This window comes from Ranitomeya imitator, chromosome 1 (assembly GCF_032444005.1).
Source record: "Ranitomeya imitator isolate aRanImi1 chromosome 1, aRanImi1.pri, whole genome shotgun sequence".
Classification (NCBI taxonomy): Eukaryota; Metazoa; Chordata; class Amphibia; order Anura; family Dendrobatidae; genus Ranitomeya; species Ranitomeya imitator.
The window spans coordinates 650111390-650128213 of record NC_091282.1 but is presented as its reverse complement, the minus strand read 5'-3'; the positions used below and the strand labels follow the sequence as shown (position 1 = coordinate 650128213).

Below are 16824 nucleotides of genomic sequence, written 5' to 3'. Positions count from 1 at the left end.
CGCACGGCCATGCGCTAGTGTACAATTGTTAATGTGTGTATGTTGTGAGTGCAAGTCGTCCTTGGATACCCCTACCCTATTGAATGTCTGTTCGCGGAAGGTGTATGGTTGCTATCTAGCGCCCGACTTATCCTACAGCACGAATCACACATTACAGCGTCCAGTTGCTGTGACCGCCAGTACGGCGCCATGCACTTCCTCTGTGCTTTCCTTACCCAAGCCTGGGTGGTTAGTGGCGTTCGTCAGTGCGGCACCGCATGCACTCTTGTGCTTTTATATTGTTATTTAGTTTCCTTACACACCCAGTTGCGGTGTTGTGCCAGCAAGGGTCTAATCGGACTTCAATCCTAGTTGGGGTTGTGTTCGCTGACTACTTGCTCGAGCTCTATGTGCGGTACTGCGGTCCTGTGACGCAACAGGATCGCTTCCTTCACGCTGGGTGAAGTTTAACCCACGTGTGTATACTTATGAGTACCTCCATATAGTCCGTCATTACTTGGCAGCAGGTTCCATCTCTGCACGGTGGACCCCGGGCTGCGAACGCACCATACTCTATCTGTCTTATTATTTGGTGCGTTCCGCTAGCCCTAACATTACACTAGCGCCAGGGTCTGGCTAGTAATGACGGACAAACAGCAATCCTTGCGGTATATCCAGCAGCTGGAGGGTAGGTTGGCGGCTCTTGAGAGCACAACCTCAGCTGTGGATGTTACCGCAGTTGCTGTACAGGCTGCTAGCGTGGCTGCAGCAACCCTGTCCATTGCCACCCCTGCTCCGACATTTTCTCGCCTCCCGCTGCCAGAAAAATTTTCTGGTGATAGCAAATTTTGTAGGGGATTTGTGAGTCAGTGCTCTATTCACCTCGAGCTCCTGGCTGCACGTTTTCCCACAGAGCGGGCTAAGGTGGGATTTATAGTGTCTCTCTTGTCGGACAGGGCGTTGGAATGGGCTACGCCGCTGTGGGAGCGTGGCGATCATGTGGTGCAGAGTGCTCCGCTGTTTCTGAGCACTCTGAAACAGGTCTTTTTAGGACCTCAAGTCACCCATGATACTGCGCTCCAACTGCTGGCATTAACTCAGGGTGAGTCCTTGGTCAGTAATTTTGCCGTCCAATTCGCACTTTAGCTTCTGAGCTGGATTGGTCGGATAAAGCTCTTATCCCCATATTTTGGAGGGGCCTGGCTGACCACGTTAAGGACGCTCTGGCCACTAGGGAGGTTCCTGCCACACTGGAGGAGTTAATAACTGTCTCCACTCGAATTGACCTCCGTTTTAACGAGCGGAGGTTAGAGCGAGCCCAGTGTAGGCAGAGGTTTCGGCTGGCTCCTACCTTCGCCAAACCTCTGGAATCTCCGGTCCTGGTCCCTGAGTCACATGAGGCCAGGGAAGTGTCACAAGCGGGATCTAAGTCCCGGACCGCTTGTGCACTCAAAGTCTGTCATGTTTGCCAGCAGTCAGGACATCTAGCCACCAGATGTTCTCAGCGGTCGAGGAAACGTCAGCGTCTAGTGTTAGTAGGTGGAGGTACACTAGACACGGCGACGTTTGCCTCTAAATTGTCCTTTAAGGGGACAATTACTATAGGCTCATTCTCCCACTCGGTAGAGCTCTGCGTGGATTCTGGGGCGGAGGGCAATTTTATGTCTTCTGCCTTCGCCCAACGTCACGCAATACCCCTGGTTATGCTAGCTCAACCAGTAACGGTACGAGTGGTGAATGGGTCGACACTGCCCTCACAGATAACACAACAGACCATCCCTTTTACTCTGTCCATGTCGCTATCTCATCAGGAGATAATATCTCTGCTCGTCATTCCTGAGGGAATTGATGAGGTCCTGTTGGGAATACCTTGGCTACGGTACCACTCTCCTCATATCGAGTGGTCCTCTGGCAGAATCCTGGGATGGGGCGAATCTTGTGGGGGTAGGTGTCAGAGGGAGTGCATTCAGGTTGCTACTACAGAGGTACCCGCAGATCTTTCCTCTCTCCCCAAGCAGTATTGGTCTTATGCAGACGTGTTCTCCAAAAAGGCGGCGGAGATCCTTCCGCCCCATCGCCCCTATGACTGTCCTATTGATCTCTTGCCTGGTGCTGAGCCTCCCCGGGGTCGAGTCTATCCGCTATCTCTCCCGGAGACGGAGGCAATGCCACAGTACATCCAGGAGAATCTGGCAAGAGGATTCATTAGGAAGTCAGTGTCACCTGCTGGGGCAGGGTTCTTCTTCGTGCAGAAGAAGAATGGGGAATTGCATCCATGCATAGACTACAGGGGTCTTAATGCCATCACCGTTAAAAATAAGTATCCTTTGCCCTTGATATCTGAGCTCTTCGATAGGCTTCGGGGAGCAAGGGTATTTACTAAACTAGATTTGCGGGGTGCTTACAACCTGATTCGCATCCGTGAGGGGGACGAATGGAAGACGGCTTTTAACACCAGGGATGGGCACTATGAATATCTGGTGATGCCCTTCGGGCTCTGTAATGCCCCAGCCGTTTTCCAAGACTTTGTGAACAATATCTTCTGGGATATGCTTTCCACCTCGGTTGTAGTCTATCTGGATGATATTCTCATCTACTCTCCAGATATTGACTCCCACCGGAGAGATGTTTGCAAAGTCTTCGACCTCCTACAGGCAAACTCCCTCTATGCCAAGTTGGAGAAGTGTATGTTTGAGCAGGAGTCCTTACCTTTCCTGGGCTACATCATCTCTGCCCAGGGATTGGCTATGGATCCTGCCAAACTACAGGCTGTGATGGACTGGCAGGAACCCCATTCTCTTAAAGCGGTGCAGCGCTTTATGGGGTTCATTAATTATTATCGCCAGTTCATTCCGCACTTCTCAACTTTGGTAGCTCCCTTGGTTGCCCTCACCAAGAAGGGGGCGAATCCCAAATTGTGGTCTGAGGAGGTCTCCAAGGCCTTTAACTCTATAAAGTCACACTTCGCTAGCGCTCCCATCCTACATCGCCCCGATGTTGATAAGCCATTTATCATGGAGGTGGATGCCTCTTCTGTTGGTGCTGGAGCAGTCCTCTTCCAAAAGGATGCTCAAGGTCGGAAGCATCCTTGCTTCTTTTTCTCCAAGACCTTCTCACCAGCAGAGAGGAATTATTCCATCGGGGACAGGGAGTTGCTAGCCATGAAGTTGGCTTTCTCGGAGTGGAGACATCTCTTGGAGGGAGCACGTTTTCCCTTCCAAGTCTTCACAGACCATAAAAATTTGGTGTACCTGCAGACAGCCCAGCAGTTGAATTCTCGCCAGGCCAGATGGTCCTTATTCTTCTCCCGGTTTCATTTCACCCTTCATTTTCTTTCTGGGGAGAAGAACATTCGGGCCGACGCTCTCTCTCACTCCGTTGTGTCATCTGCGGAGGAGGAGGAGGAGCCTCGGCTTATTGTCTCCACCGAGAGCTTGAGAACTGTGGCTCCGGTTTCGCTAGAGTCTGTGCCCCCGGGCAAGACTTTTGTTCCATCCAGTTTGCAACCGGAGGTTCTCTCTTGGGCACACTCATCCAGGGTGGGTGGACATTTTGGTACCAAAAGGACATCTGAGTTACTGGCGAGGACATACTGGTTGCCGCATATGGCTCGTGATATCGCAGAGTATGTTCGGGCGTGTGTCTCTTGCGCCAAGAACAAGACTCCTCGGCAACGGCCAGCTGGTTTGCTTTATCCTCTGCCGGTGGCGGACAGGCCCTGGGAGATGGTCGGGATGGACTTTGTGGTGGGCTTACCCAAGTCTCGTAACTGCACCATTATCTGGGTGATCACCGACCATTTTTCCAAAATGGTGCACTTGGTGCCTCTTCCACGGCTACCTTCTGCACGGGCGTTGGCTGTCTTGTTCGTCAAGCATATCTTTCGCCTACACGGTATGCCAGACAAAATTGTTAGTGACCGGGGTCCCCAGTTTGCGTCTCGTTTCTGGAGAGAGCTTTGTCGTCTACTCAGTATTGAGTTGAATCTCTCTTCGGCATATCATCCCGAGACGAATGGGTTGGTAGAGAGGGCCAACCAGACCTTGGTCACATATTTACGACATTTTGTTTCTGCCAGTCAGGATGACTGGGCATCCTTGCTACCGTGGGCAGAGTTTGCACTTAACAATGCCGTAGCCGACTCCACCGGTCAGACTCCATTCCTCCTAAATTACGGCCAGCATCCGCGTGTTCCTGTGCCCATGCCTGTGTCTTCTGCTGACTCCAGGGTGGCAGACTGGGCTGTGGAGGCACGGGACATTTGGGACCGCACGCAGGATGCCATTCGGGCCTCCAAGGAGAGAATGAGGTCCTCCGCCGATGTTCATCGGCGCCCCGCTCCGACCTTTGCTCCTGGCGACTTGGTGTGGCTCTCCGCCCGTAACATCAGGCTGCGAGTTGAGTCCACTAAGTTTGCTCCTCGCTACTTGGGTCCCTTCAAGGTTCTCGAACGGGTTAATCCTGTGGTCTACCGTTTGGCTCTTCCTCCACGCTTGGGTATCACCGACACCTTTCATGTGTCCCTCTTGAAACCCGTATACATGTCCCGGTTTTCCGAGTCATCTGCCAGGACATCGGATTCGTCTACGGACGATTACGAGGTGAACGCTATATTGGGGTGCAAGGTGGTACGCGGCAAAAAGTTCTATCTGGTGGATTGGAAGGGTTATGGCCCAGAGGACAGGTCATGGGAGCCTGCTGAAAACATTCGGGCCCCACAGCTCATTGCTGCCTTCGAGCGTAGCGAGGCCCAAGGAGGGGGGCCCTAGGAGGGGGTTAATGTTAGGTCTCGAGTTCCCGCTTCTGCACAGGGGGAATCTCGAGCCATCTCCGCTGCGGTCTCCCATTCTTATCCAGCCGCAGTGGAGTCTGCTCAGCAGGGACGTCGGTCCCAGCGTCTTGCTCAGTCTCACTCTGTACAGAGAGTTACTGCTGCTTCTTCAGCTTCTGCCATTAAAGCCAGTGCTGGTCAGCAGTGAGCGGACTTCTCTGGGACTAAGTCCTTGTCTGCACACACTGAGCATGCCCAGGGCAAGATCTCCCGTTGGAGATCGAGGGTCATGTGCTCAGGCTCTGCAGCACATTCCATTGGTCCTCTTGGCAGGTCTTGGAAGGGCAAAGTTTCTGTGGCCACTTCCTGTGCTGCAACTATATAAACTGCGTATGACCGCACGGCCATGCGCTAGTGTACAATTGTTAATGTGTGTATGTTGTGAGTGCAAGTCGTCCTTGGATACCCCTACCCTATTGAATGTCTGTTCGCGGAAGGTGTATGGTTGCTATCTAGCGCCCGACTTATCCTACAGCACGAATCACACATTACAGCGTCCAGTTGCTGTGACCGCCAGTACGGCGCCGTGCACTTCCTCTGTGCTTTCCTTACCCAAGCCTGGGTGGTTAGTGGTGTTCGTCAGTGCGGCACCGCATGCACTCTTGTGCTTTTATATTGTTATTTAGTTTCCTTACACACCCAGTTGCGGTGTTGTGCCAGCAAGGGTCTAATCGGACTTCAATCCTAGTTGGTGTTGAGTTCGCTGACTACTTGCTCGCGCTCTATGTGCGGTACCACGGTCCTGTGACGCAACAGGATCGCTTCCTTCACGCTGGGTGAAGTTTAACCCACGTGTGTATACTTATGAGTACCTCCATATAGTCCGTCATTACTTGGCAGCAGGTTCCATCTCTGCACGGTGGACCCCGGGCTGCGAACGCACCATACTCTATCTGTCTTATTATTTGGTGCGTTCCGCTAGCCCTAACAACTAGTCCTCCAGTGACCTGTCTACTGCTGCCCTTGTACCCCTGGAACCAATTTAAAAGTGCCTACAGCCACATTTTGTTATGTTAGGCCTACTACGCCTGTCTGCGGTCCCTCCTTCCACTAGTCCTCCAGTGACCTGTCTACTGCTGCCCGTGAACCCCTGGAACCAATTTTAAAGTGCCTACAGCCAAATTTTGTTATGTTAGGCCTACTACGTCTGTCTGCGGTCCCTCCTTCCACTAGTCCTCCAGTGACCTGTCTACTGCTGCCCGTGTACCCCTGGAACCAATTTTAAAGTGCCTACAGCCACATTTTGTTATGTTAGGCCTACTACGCCTGTCTGCGGTCCCTCCTTCCACTAGTCCTCCAGTGACCTGTCTACTGCTGCCCGTGAACCCCTGGAACCAATTTTAAAGTGCCTACAGCCAAATTTTGTTATGTTAGGCCTACTACACCTGTCTGCGGTCCCTCCTTCCACTAGTCCTCCAGTGACCTGTCTACTGCTGCCTGTGAACCCCTGGAACCAATTTAAAAGTGCCTACAGCCAAATTTTGATATGTTAGGCCCACGACGCCTGTCTGCTATCCCTCCTTCCACTAGTCCTCCAGTGACCTGTCTACTGCTGCCCGTGAACTCCTAGAACCAATTTTAAAGTGCCTACAGCCAAATTTTGTTATGTTAGGCCTACTACGCCTGTCTGCGGTCCCTCCTTCCACTAGTCCTCCAGTGACCTGTCTACTGCTGCCCGTGAACCCCTGGAACCAATTTAAATGTGCCTACAGCCAAATTTTGTTATGTTAGGCCTACTACGCCTGTCTGCGGTCCCTCCTTCCACTAGTCCTCCAGTGACCTGTCTACTGCTGCCCGTGTACCCCGGGAACCAATTTAAAAGTGCCTACAGCCAAATTTTGTTATGTTAGGCCTACTACGGCTGTCTGCGGTCCCTCCTTCCACTAGTCCTCCAGTGACCTGTCTACTGCTGCCCGTGAACCCCTGGAACCAATTTAAAAGTGCCTACAGCCAAATTTTGTTATGTTAGGCCTACTACGCCTGTCTGTGGTCCCTCCTTCCACTAGTCCTCCAGTGACTTGTCTACTGCTGCCCGTGAACCCGTGGAACCAATTTAAAAGTGCATACAGGCAAATTTTGTTAATTTAGGCCTACTACGCCTGTCTGCGGTCCCTCCTTCCACTAGTCCTCCAGTGACCTGTCTACTGCTGCCCGTGTACCCCTGGAACCAATTTAAAAGTGCCTACAGCCAAATTTTGTTAATTTAGGCCTACTACGCCTGTCTGCGGTCCCTCCTTCCACTAGTCCTCCAGTGACCTGTCTACTGCTGCCCGTGAACCCCTGGAACCAATTTAAAAGTGCCTACAGCCAAATTTTGTTATGTTAGGCCCACTACGCCTGTCTGCGGTCCCTCCTTCCACTAGTCCTCCACTGACCAGACCACTGCTGCCCGTGTACCCCTGGAACCTATTTTAAATTGCATAGAGCATCCTTTCTTTAATAGTAGGCATACAAACTCTGTCTGTGGTCCATTATTGAAATTGTCCTCCACTGAACAGACCAATGCTGCCTGTGTACCCCTGTAACCTTTTTTAAACTGCATTGAGCCAAATGTTGTGTTTAAGGCCTACTACCTGTGTCTGTCTGCGCCACTCAATACAGCTGTCCTCCTTTTAAAAAAGCTGAGCGTCAATAGTCTGGTTTTCAGCCTATAGGAATTTGAAAACTGCATTGGGGCTACTACTACTACTTCGGTAGGGCCTACTAACGGTGTCTGCCGCTCCAAGGTGTTCCCCAGGTTTCCTCTCCATAGCTTAGAGCTTCTAGCTCTCGTTTAGTAGTTGTTGAAAACAACACTGCATTCGGCCTACAAGTTGGGTCTGGGGTGTAGAGATGGTGTGTTCCACTCCAAGGTGTTCCCCAGGTTGCCTCTCCATTGCTTCAATCTTAAAGCTCTTCTTAAGTAGTTGTCGAAAACAACACTGCATTCGGCCTACAAGTTGGGTCTGGGGTGTAGAGACGGTGTCTTCCGCTCCAAGGTGTTCCCCAGGTTGCCTCTCCATTGCTTCAATCTTAAAGCTCTTCTTAAGTAGTTGTTGAAAACAACACTGCATTCGGCCTACAAGTTGGGTCTGGGGTGTAGAGACGGTGTCTTCCGCTCCAAGGTGTTCCCCAGGTTTCCTCTTCATTGCTTCAATCTTCTGGCTCTCGTTTAGTAGTTGTTGAAAACAACACTGCATTCGGCCTACAAGTTGGGTCTGGGGTGTAGAGACGGTGTGTTCCACTCCAAGGTGTTCCCCAGGTTGCCTCTCCATTGCTTCAATCTTAAAGCTCTTCTTAAGTAGTTGTTGAAAACAACACTGCATTCGGCCTACAAGTTGGGTCTGGGGTGTAGAGACGGTGTCTTCCGCTCCAAGGTGTTCCCCAGGTTGCCTCTCCATTGCTTCAATCTTAAAGCTCTTGTTTAGTAGTTGTTGAAAACAACACTGCATTCGGCCTACAAGTTGGGTCTGGGGTGCAGAGACGGTGTCTTCCACTCCAAGGTGTTCTCCAGGTTGCCTCTCCATTGCTTCAATCTTAAAGCTCTTCTTAAGTAGTTGTTGAAAACAACACTGCATTCGGCCGACAAGTTGGGTCTGAGGTGTAGAGACGGTGTCTTCCGCTCCAAGGTGTTCCCCAGGTTTCCTCTTCATTGCTTCGATCTTCTGGCTCTCGTTTAGTAGTTGTTGAAAACAACACTGCATTCGGCCTACAAGTTGGGTCTGGGGTGTAGAGACGGTGTCTTCTGCTCCAAGGTGTTCTCCAGGCTGCCTCTCCATTGCTTCAATCTTAAAGCTCTTGTTGAGTAGTTGTTGAAAACAACACTGCATTCAGCCTACAAGTTGGGTCTGGGGTGTAGAGACGGTGTCTTCCGCTCCAAGGTGTTCTTCAGGTTGCCTCTCCATTGCTTCAATCTTAAAGCTCTTCTTAAGTAGTTGTTGAAAACAACACTGCATTCGGCCTACAAGTTGGGTCTGGGGTGTAGAGACGGTGTCTTCCGCTCCAAGGTGTTCCCCAGGTTGCCTCACCATTGCTTCAATCTTAAAGCTCTTCTTAAGTAGTTGTTGAAAACAACACTGCATTCGGCCTACAAGTTGGGTCTGGGGTGTAGAGACGGTGTCTTCCGCTCCAAGGTGTTCTCCAGGTTGCCTCTCCATTACTTTAATCTTAAAGCTCTTATTTAGTAGTTGTTGAAAACAACACTGCATTCGGCCTACAAGTTGGGTCTGGGTGTACAGACGGTGTCTTCCGCTCCAAGGTGTTCTCCAGGTTGCCTCTCCATTGCTTCAATCTTAAAGCTCTTGTTTAGTAGTTGTTGAAAACAACACTGCATTCGGCCTACAAGTTGGGTCTGGGGTGTAGAGACGGTGTCTTCCGCTCCAAGGTGTTCCCCAGGTTGCCTCTCCATTGCTTCAATCTTAAAACTCTTGTTTAGTAGTTGTTGAAAACAACACTGCATTCGGCCTACAAGTTGGGTCTGGGGTGTAGAGACGGTGTCTTCCGCTCCAAGGTGTTCTCCAGGTTGCCTCTCCATTGCTTCAATCTTAAAGCTCTTGTTTAGTAGTTGTTGAAAGCAACACTGCATTTGGCCTACAAGTTGGGTCTGGGGTGTAGAGACGGTGTCTTCCGCTCCAAGGAGTTCTCCAGGTTTCCTCTCCATTGCTTCAATCTTAAAGCTCTTCTTAAGTAGTTGTTGAAAACAACACTGCATTCGGCCTACAAGTTGGGTCTGGGGTGTAGAGACGGTGTGTTCCACTCCAAGGTGTTCCCCAGGTTGCCTCTCCATTGCTTCGATCTTCTGGCTCTTTTTAAGTAGTTGTTGAAAACAACACTGCATTCGGCCTACAAGTTGGGTCTGGGGTGTAGAGACGGTGTCTTCCGCTCCAAGGTGTTCCCCAGGTTGCCTCTCCATTGCTTCAATCTTCTGGCTCTCGTTTAGTAGTTGTTGAAAACAACACTGCATTCGGCCTACAAGTTGGGTCTGGGGTGTGGAGACGGTGTCTTCCACTCCAAGGTGTTCCCCAGGTTTCCTCTCCATTGCTTCGATCTTCTGGCTCTCGTTTAGTAGTTGTTGAAAACAACACTGCATTAGGCCTACTAGTTGGGTTGGGTCCTTCTATCTGTGTCTGCCGCTCCTTGCTGTTCTCCTACAGTGAACAAAGCTGTGCCACCGGTTTACTACTGTTGCCAATTTTGAACTGCATTTAGAATACTTACTGATTTGGGCCTACTCTCTGTGTCAGCCTCTCATTCCAGTTGTCCTCCACTGAACAAAACAATGCCCCCTGGTTAGTCCTGTTACCAATTTTGAACTGCATTTAGCCCACTTTATTCTTTGGGCCCATATCTGTTTCCCCCTCATCCTGCCCATTGCCCAGCCAGTGATAGATGAGTCTGCTGGTACATTGACCCATAATGCAACATTCCACGTGCATGCTACACAACAACATTGTGACCCTGCTGAAATTCAGGTTGCTCTTCCCGCATACCATACCACCTTACACGGGGACAAAGAGGAAGGTGCAGATGAAGGTGCAGGTTCCTTCATCAGGTGAGGGGAGGAATACTCGTTGGCGACGCCACTGGCACAGGGCCCCTCATAGTACACAAAAGTATTGCTGCCGGTGGGAGGCGCCCCCACCGTGTAAACACACCGCTGTACTTTGAGGGGCCCTGTGCCAGTGCCAATGCCAACGAGTGGGCCCCCCCCCCTGCTTGCTCAGGATCACAGCACTTGCAAAGTTGAAATACTTACCTCTCCCTGCTCCACTGCCGTGACGTGGTCCAGATTTACTGGGCACACTAATTACTTGAACCAGCCCTACCCCCCACAACTTTAGCCAAATGACCCCCAATTTCAAATGCCTTACAATTATTATAAGCTAAATTAAGATTGACAAGCTTCAGTAACAAGAATGGATGTTTTTGCCATTAACATGGGCTCTGTACATGTTTTCCTGGCCTCTACTCACTGCCGACTATGCTCCCCCATTGACTTGCATTGGGTTTCGTGTTTCGGTCGATCCCCGACTTTTCGCGATAATCGGCCGATTCCACTCGACTCGACTTTTGAGATAGTCGGGTTTCGCGAAACCCGACTCGACTCTAAAAAGGTCAAGGTCGCTCAACCCTAGTCTTAGGTAACAAACTAATGACCACAATGACTTGAAGTGAAAATAGAATTAAGTTCAAGGGATTAATAGTCCAAGAATGTCCCCTGATTCACCAACCTGCCTGAATTCAGTTTAACTGAGTGTGTGCAGCACAGTTTGTTCCAATACTTAAGCAAGTGGTAAACTTAGCTCTGGTGTTGGTTGGTGGCAGTCATCTAGATTCATCTCCAAGTAGTGATTATGGCAAAGTCCTGTTGCAGAGTGAATCTGTTGCGGGAGCGTCCTCCAGTGCATGCTCCTCTCCTGTGCCTGACAGAAGACTGGAAGCGCTGCTGCTAGTCTGCGGCATGAGCGGGTGACCTGAACAGTATGATGTCAAAAACAAACTTTGGTGAGGCCACAAACTGAAGCGTTTCAAAGGAGATGTAGTCCTTCTTCCTTAGGGTGTGGCTCACTCAGGTTAATCAAATATAAATGGCTTTGCTGATTAGGATAGCCATATTATACCAGGTGGGACTGTGCAAGAAGAGGGGAAGGCAATAAAAACCCATATAGAAGGCGCAGAAAGGGAAAAAAATTCAGCTAAATTCACAGTATGAACATGGATATAATAAATGAAATGATTAAAATCTAATTGTCTATTTAATTGATCAAAATATGATCCTGAATTTCATTAATCTGAATTAGAGTTGAGCGACTTATACTTTTTTAGGATCGAGTCGGGTTTCGCGAAACCCGACTTTCTCAAAAGTCGGGTTGGGTGAATTCGGCCAATTATTTTGAAAAGTCGGGGGCCGACCGAAACACGAAACCCAATGCAAGTCAATGGGGAATCAAAGTCGGCAGTGAGTGGAGGACAGGAAAACACCTACAGTGCCCATTTTAATGCCAAATACATCAATTCTTATTTCTTAAGCTTGTCAATCTTAATTTACTATGTAATAATAGTTAGGCATTGAAAACAGGGGGTCATTTGGCTAAAGTTGTGGGGGAGGGGTAGGGCTGGCTCAAGATTTTCGTGGGCCCAGGAAACGCGGAATACGTCACGGCGGTGGAGCAGGGAGAGGTAAGTATTTCAACTTTGCAAGTGCTGTGATCCTGAGCAAGCAGGGGGGGCCCACTCGTTGGCACTGGCACAGGGCCCCTCATAGAACGGCGGTGTGTTTGACAGCAGGTGGCGCCTCCCACTGCCAGAGACACTTTTGCGTACTATGAGGGGCCCTGTGCCAGTGACATCGCCAACGAATATGCCCCCCCACCTGATGAAGGAACCTGCACTTTCATCTGCACCTTCCTCTTTGTCCCCGTGTAAAGTGGTATAGTATGCGGGAAGGGGAACCTGACTTTCAGCAGGGTCAGATTCAGGCTGTGAAGAGTGCAAGGGGAATGTAGTGGTCTGGGTCAATGTACCAGCAGACTCATCTAGCAGTGGCTGGGCAATGGGCAGGATGAGGAGGAAACAAAGATATAGGCCCAAATAATAAAGTAGGCTAAATGCAGTTCAAAATTGGTAACAGGACTAAACAGGCGGCATAGCTTTTTTCAGTGGAGGACAACTGTAATGAGTGGCGCAGACACAGTTAGTAGGCCCAAAATAAAAAAGTAGGCTAAAAGCAGTTCAAAATTGGTAACAGGACTAAAAAGGCGGCATTGCTTTGTTCAGTGGAGGACAACTGTAATGAGTTGCGCAGACACAGTTTGGGGGGGAACACTCTCTTGTGGGCGGTGGTACTGGCACAGGGCCCCTCATATTACGACGGTGTGTCTGACGTTGGTTGTGCACCACCACCATCAGAGACACTTCATTGAACTATGAGGGACCCTGTGCCAGTGTCGTCGCCCAAGAGTGGGTGCACACACCTGTCCAGGCAAAAGGCACTCGCACGGTTGCTTGCGCCAGGTGGTGACCACAGCCCTGTGGGGGGAGTCAGCCCATTTAGGGAGGTATAAAAATGGCCTATGGTGGACATTCAGCAGCTGCAAATGGCAGAATTGGAGAAGTCAGTAAGAGGAGGCCAAAAGCAAGACATTTTTCAGGCAAGCTACGTGTGAGCAGGAGAAGGTGGGGCAAAATAATTTGAAATCCATGACTGGTTCATTTTAATGAAGGTTAGATCATTAACATTCTGGGTAGCCAGACGTGTCCTTTTTTCGGTCAGTATTGAACCAGCAGCACTGAAGACTCTTTCTGATAGCACACTAGAAGCAGGGCAAGCGAGCTCCTGTAATGCATATTCTGCCAATTCAGGCCAGGTGTCTATTTTAGATGCCCAGTAATCAAAGGGGAATTACCTGTGAGGGAGAACATCGATAAGGGAGGAAAAGTAGTTCATAACCATACTGGACAAATGTTGTCTCCTGTCACTTTGAATCGATGCAGCACTACCTGTCGTATCAGCAGTCTGTAGTACAATTTCAATCTCCCTACAATGATCTCAGGAAAAGTATGGCAGCAATAAAAAGGACTGCTGCACACAAAAGTGTGGACAAATAAACAAGATAACTGCAGAAAGGAGCAACAGGATTTTTGCTTTTAAAAAAGCAGTTGGTTTGCACAGCGGCATGCAAACAGCAATTCAGCTATCAGGGAGCCTTATAAGGCAGCCTAATAAGCTACAGAGCTAATGCACAAAAATATAGCCTCCACTGTCCCTGCAAACAAATGGTGGTGTTGGACAGTGGAAATCGCTACAGCACCAGCAGTTTCGGGGCTTAATCTTCCCTCCCTAACTATATCCCTTCTTCTGATGAAGCTGCGGCAAACTCTCCCTATGCTACGATTGGCAGAAATAAGATGGCGGTCGGTGTGCATGCCCCTTTATAGCCCCTGTTACACCACTGAAAGCAAGCCAATCACTGTCATGCCCTTCTCTAAGATGGTGGGGACCGAGACCTATGTCATCACGCTGCCCACACTCTGCGTCCTCCTTCATTGACTGAAAAATGGCGCTGAATGCGTCATACAAAATGCGACTTTGGCGCGAAGATCGCCGACCTCATGGCCAATCCCACACTAGGATCGGGTCGGGTTTCATGAAACCCGACTTTGCCGAAAGTTGGCGATTTTTGAATTTGTCCGATCCGTTTCGCTCAACCCTAATCTGAATGTGTATTATTATTTATTATGTTTAGTTTTTATTTTTATTTTATTTATTATTATCAAATATTGGCCAATCATAAGATCGTTGGAGGACTACTACCAGACCGCCCAAGGTGTGTCTATAGGAAAGCCCAAACCATAGTTAATCTTACAGCTCCTAAAGTCAAGTCAGGAACCACACCAAGAATTCAATCCAGGATGTATCCAAAACATTTCTTACCATCAAAAAATAAATTCTATTATTACTTTATGTCATACTGGGCACTAGTTACCCTGCACTATTGATGAAGATATGAATGAGGCACTGGGCCAAATCATGCAAACTGTTATGTTATTTTTTTTGCTTTTCTACACACCTGTGTCCTATTGTGGTCCACCAACTTAGATGCATAGTTGTTCCATATACATATGTGACCTAACATTCACCAACATTGACTCCACAAGTCTAACCTGTTCCATATATATGTGCTAACGACGCGGTAGTATATACTGGTACCTCTTCCAACATATCTGTGAACTAAATGTCCCTTTAATTTCTAGGACCAAAAAACTTCATAAACAAGGAGACCTTTCGGAACAGTAGAATTAGAATTACTGAAATTAGGGGCTGTGGGTTCTCTATAACTAGACTTTTGGAATTGATGAAGGTCTTGGTTTAAATAAAAAAATGTTGAATGCTGCTCAAAGTCTATAAAGAAATAATTTTACTAATGTTGATTTCTCTTCAAATATTTCATAAGGGTGTTTTTCACATCCTTGTTTCTCATGCTATATATTAAAGGATTCAACATTGGAGTTACTGTCGTATAGAGAACGGAAATCACCTTGTCTGAATTAACAGAGCAATGCGTATGCTTATTTGAGTGTGGCCGTAGATACATGAATATAATTGGCCCATAGTAGAGGGTGACCACGGTGAGGTGAGAGGCGCAGGTGGAGAAAGCTTTTTGCCTTCCTACTGAAGAATGAATTTTAAGAATGCTGAATATTATATGGACATAGGATATCAGAGTCAAGAGGAAGGAGCACAGGACCATGATTCCTCCTGTGATAAACATTACTAGCTCACTGAGAAAGGTGTCTCCACAAGACATACGTATTAAAGCAGGTCCCTCGCATAAGTAGTGGTTGATGTTGAGACACTTGCAGAATGAAAGCTGAAATATGAGGGTCACTTGCACAATAGAGTTAACGATTCCAACGCTCCACGACAATCCAGCTAAGGAAAAACACAATGTCTTGCTCATTATGGTGTTGTAATGCAATGGTCTACAAATAGCGACAAACCTATCGTAGGCCATGAAGGCAAGAATTATACATTCTGTCCCACCCAAAGTTAAGGAGACATACATCTGTGCCACACATCCTAACAAGGAAATACTTGTGTCTTTGGATAAAGTGTTCATCAAGAGCACAGGAACAATAGATGAGGAAAAACAGATATCAATGATAGAAAGGTTGGTGAGAAAAAAGTACATGGGGCTGTGTAAAGTTGGACTGATCCTAACTGCAACAATCAACAGTAGATTTCCAAGTATTGTCATTAAATACATTAAAAAAAATATGACAAAGAAGAAGACTTGTAATTGAGGGACAGTAGACAACCCAAGTAAGATGAACCTCTGGGATGTAGTTTGGTTTGACTGTTCCATAGCATTCAACTGGACCCTGACATAAATAGAAATATAAACAAATTGCTTTTGAGTTTACATATGTTCTTTAAAGTAATTATTACCAAGACTTACATGGATTGCAGAATAAAAAAGAGCATGTTCTTCTCAAAAAGACCACATTAGTAGTAGAGAATAGGGATCATTCGTCAAACTCAATTTGACAGCTGCCCCACCCCTATCAAAGTGTATCAAAAGTGTGTAACCCCTCCCTGTCAGTGTATTTGGTTGCTTCCCCCTTTTGATAGTGTTTGATATTGTTATCACAGCATTTGATACATCGCTTTTATAATCATATTAGATTTTCATTTTATATGAAGTTGATATGAGTTTGCTGCTGTAATCAGGTGCTGTAATCAGAGCCAATGTATTTTTGAAGTTGATATGAGTTTGCTGCTGTAATCAGAGCAATGTATTTTATTCCCAATGATCACATAGTGCAATATGATCGTGTTTCTGCAGCATGTTATGTGAAAGGCATTCTGTGTATCACTAGGTGCCATGTTCAGGAGCTATTTCCATGCTTAAATACAACCAGATGTGCTCATGCAGGAACAGAACAATAATCTAGTTGTTGTGAGACTTGAAACATGCGGTGCACAGATACGTACAGACAAAACACAACAACATACATGAAAGTGTAAAGTATCGCCGCAGGGACACGGATCACGAACCACGAGAACCTCTTCCTAGGACAGATACCAAAAGCGGTTATATTGGGCTTTGCAGATAATGAAGCATTTATGGGTCTTATGCTAAAAGCCCTTTGCTGTTCTATCACTACCATGTCAGCCATGCGGCTTTATATCTGGATGGCCAACAGATACCCGCGAGACCTTATAATCCTAATTTTAATGATGATTTAGCCATCAGAGAGTATATGGCTGTTTATACCAAGGAAGGTGACGGGCACAAGGGGGCATTCTTTGCGTCTGGAGGAGAGAAGGTTTTTCCACCAACATAGAAGAGGATTCTTTACTGTTAGGGCAGTGAGAATCTGGAATTGCTTGCCTGAGGAGGTGGTGATGGCGAACTCAGTCGAGGGGTTCAAGAGAGGCCTGGATGTCTTCCTGGAGCAGAACAATATTGTATCATACAATTAGGTTCTGTAGAAGGACGTAGATCTGGGGATTTATTATGATGGAATATAGG

At 48.0% G+C, this 16824-nt stretch overlaps 1 protein-coding gene across 1 annotated transcript; it reads right to left on the bottom strand.

Annotated features, from left to right (window-relative positions):
* Nucleotides 1-13975: 13975 nt before the first annotated feature.
* Nucleotides 13976-15654, bottom strand: LOC138658006 (olfactory receptor 5V1-like). The gene has a single exon (XM_069745590.1). It carries the CDS (start codon nucleotides 15652-15654, stop codon nucleotides 14710-14712), a length of 945 nt encoding a protein of 314 aa, XP_069601691.1. The 3' UTR covers nucleotides 13976-14709.
* Between the last annotated feature and the right edge of the window lie 1170 nt (nucleotides 15655-16824).

Excerpts from the sequence above, each read along its gene's own strand:
- LOC138658006 (XM_069745590.1), bottom strand. The coding sequence starts at position 15,654 with ATGGAACAGTCAAACCAAACTACATCCCAGAGGTTCATCTTACTTGGG.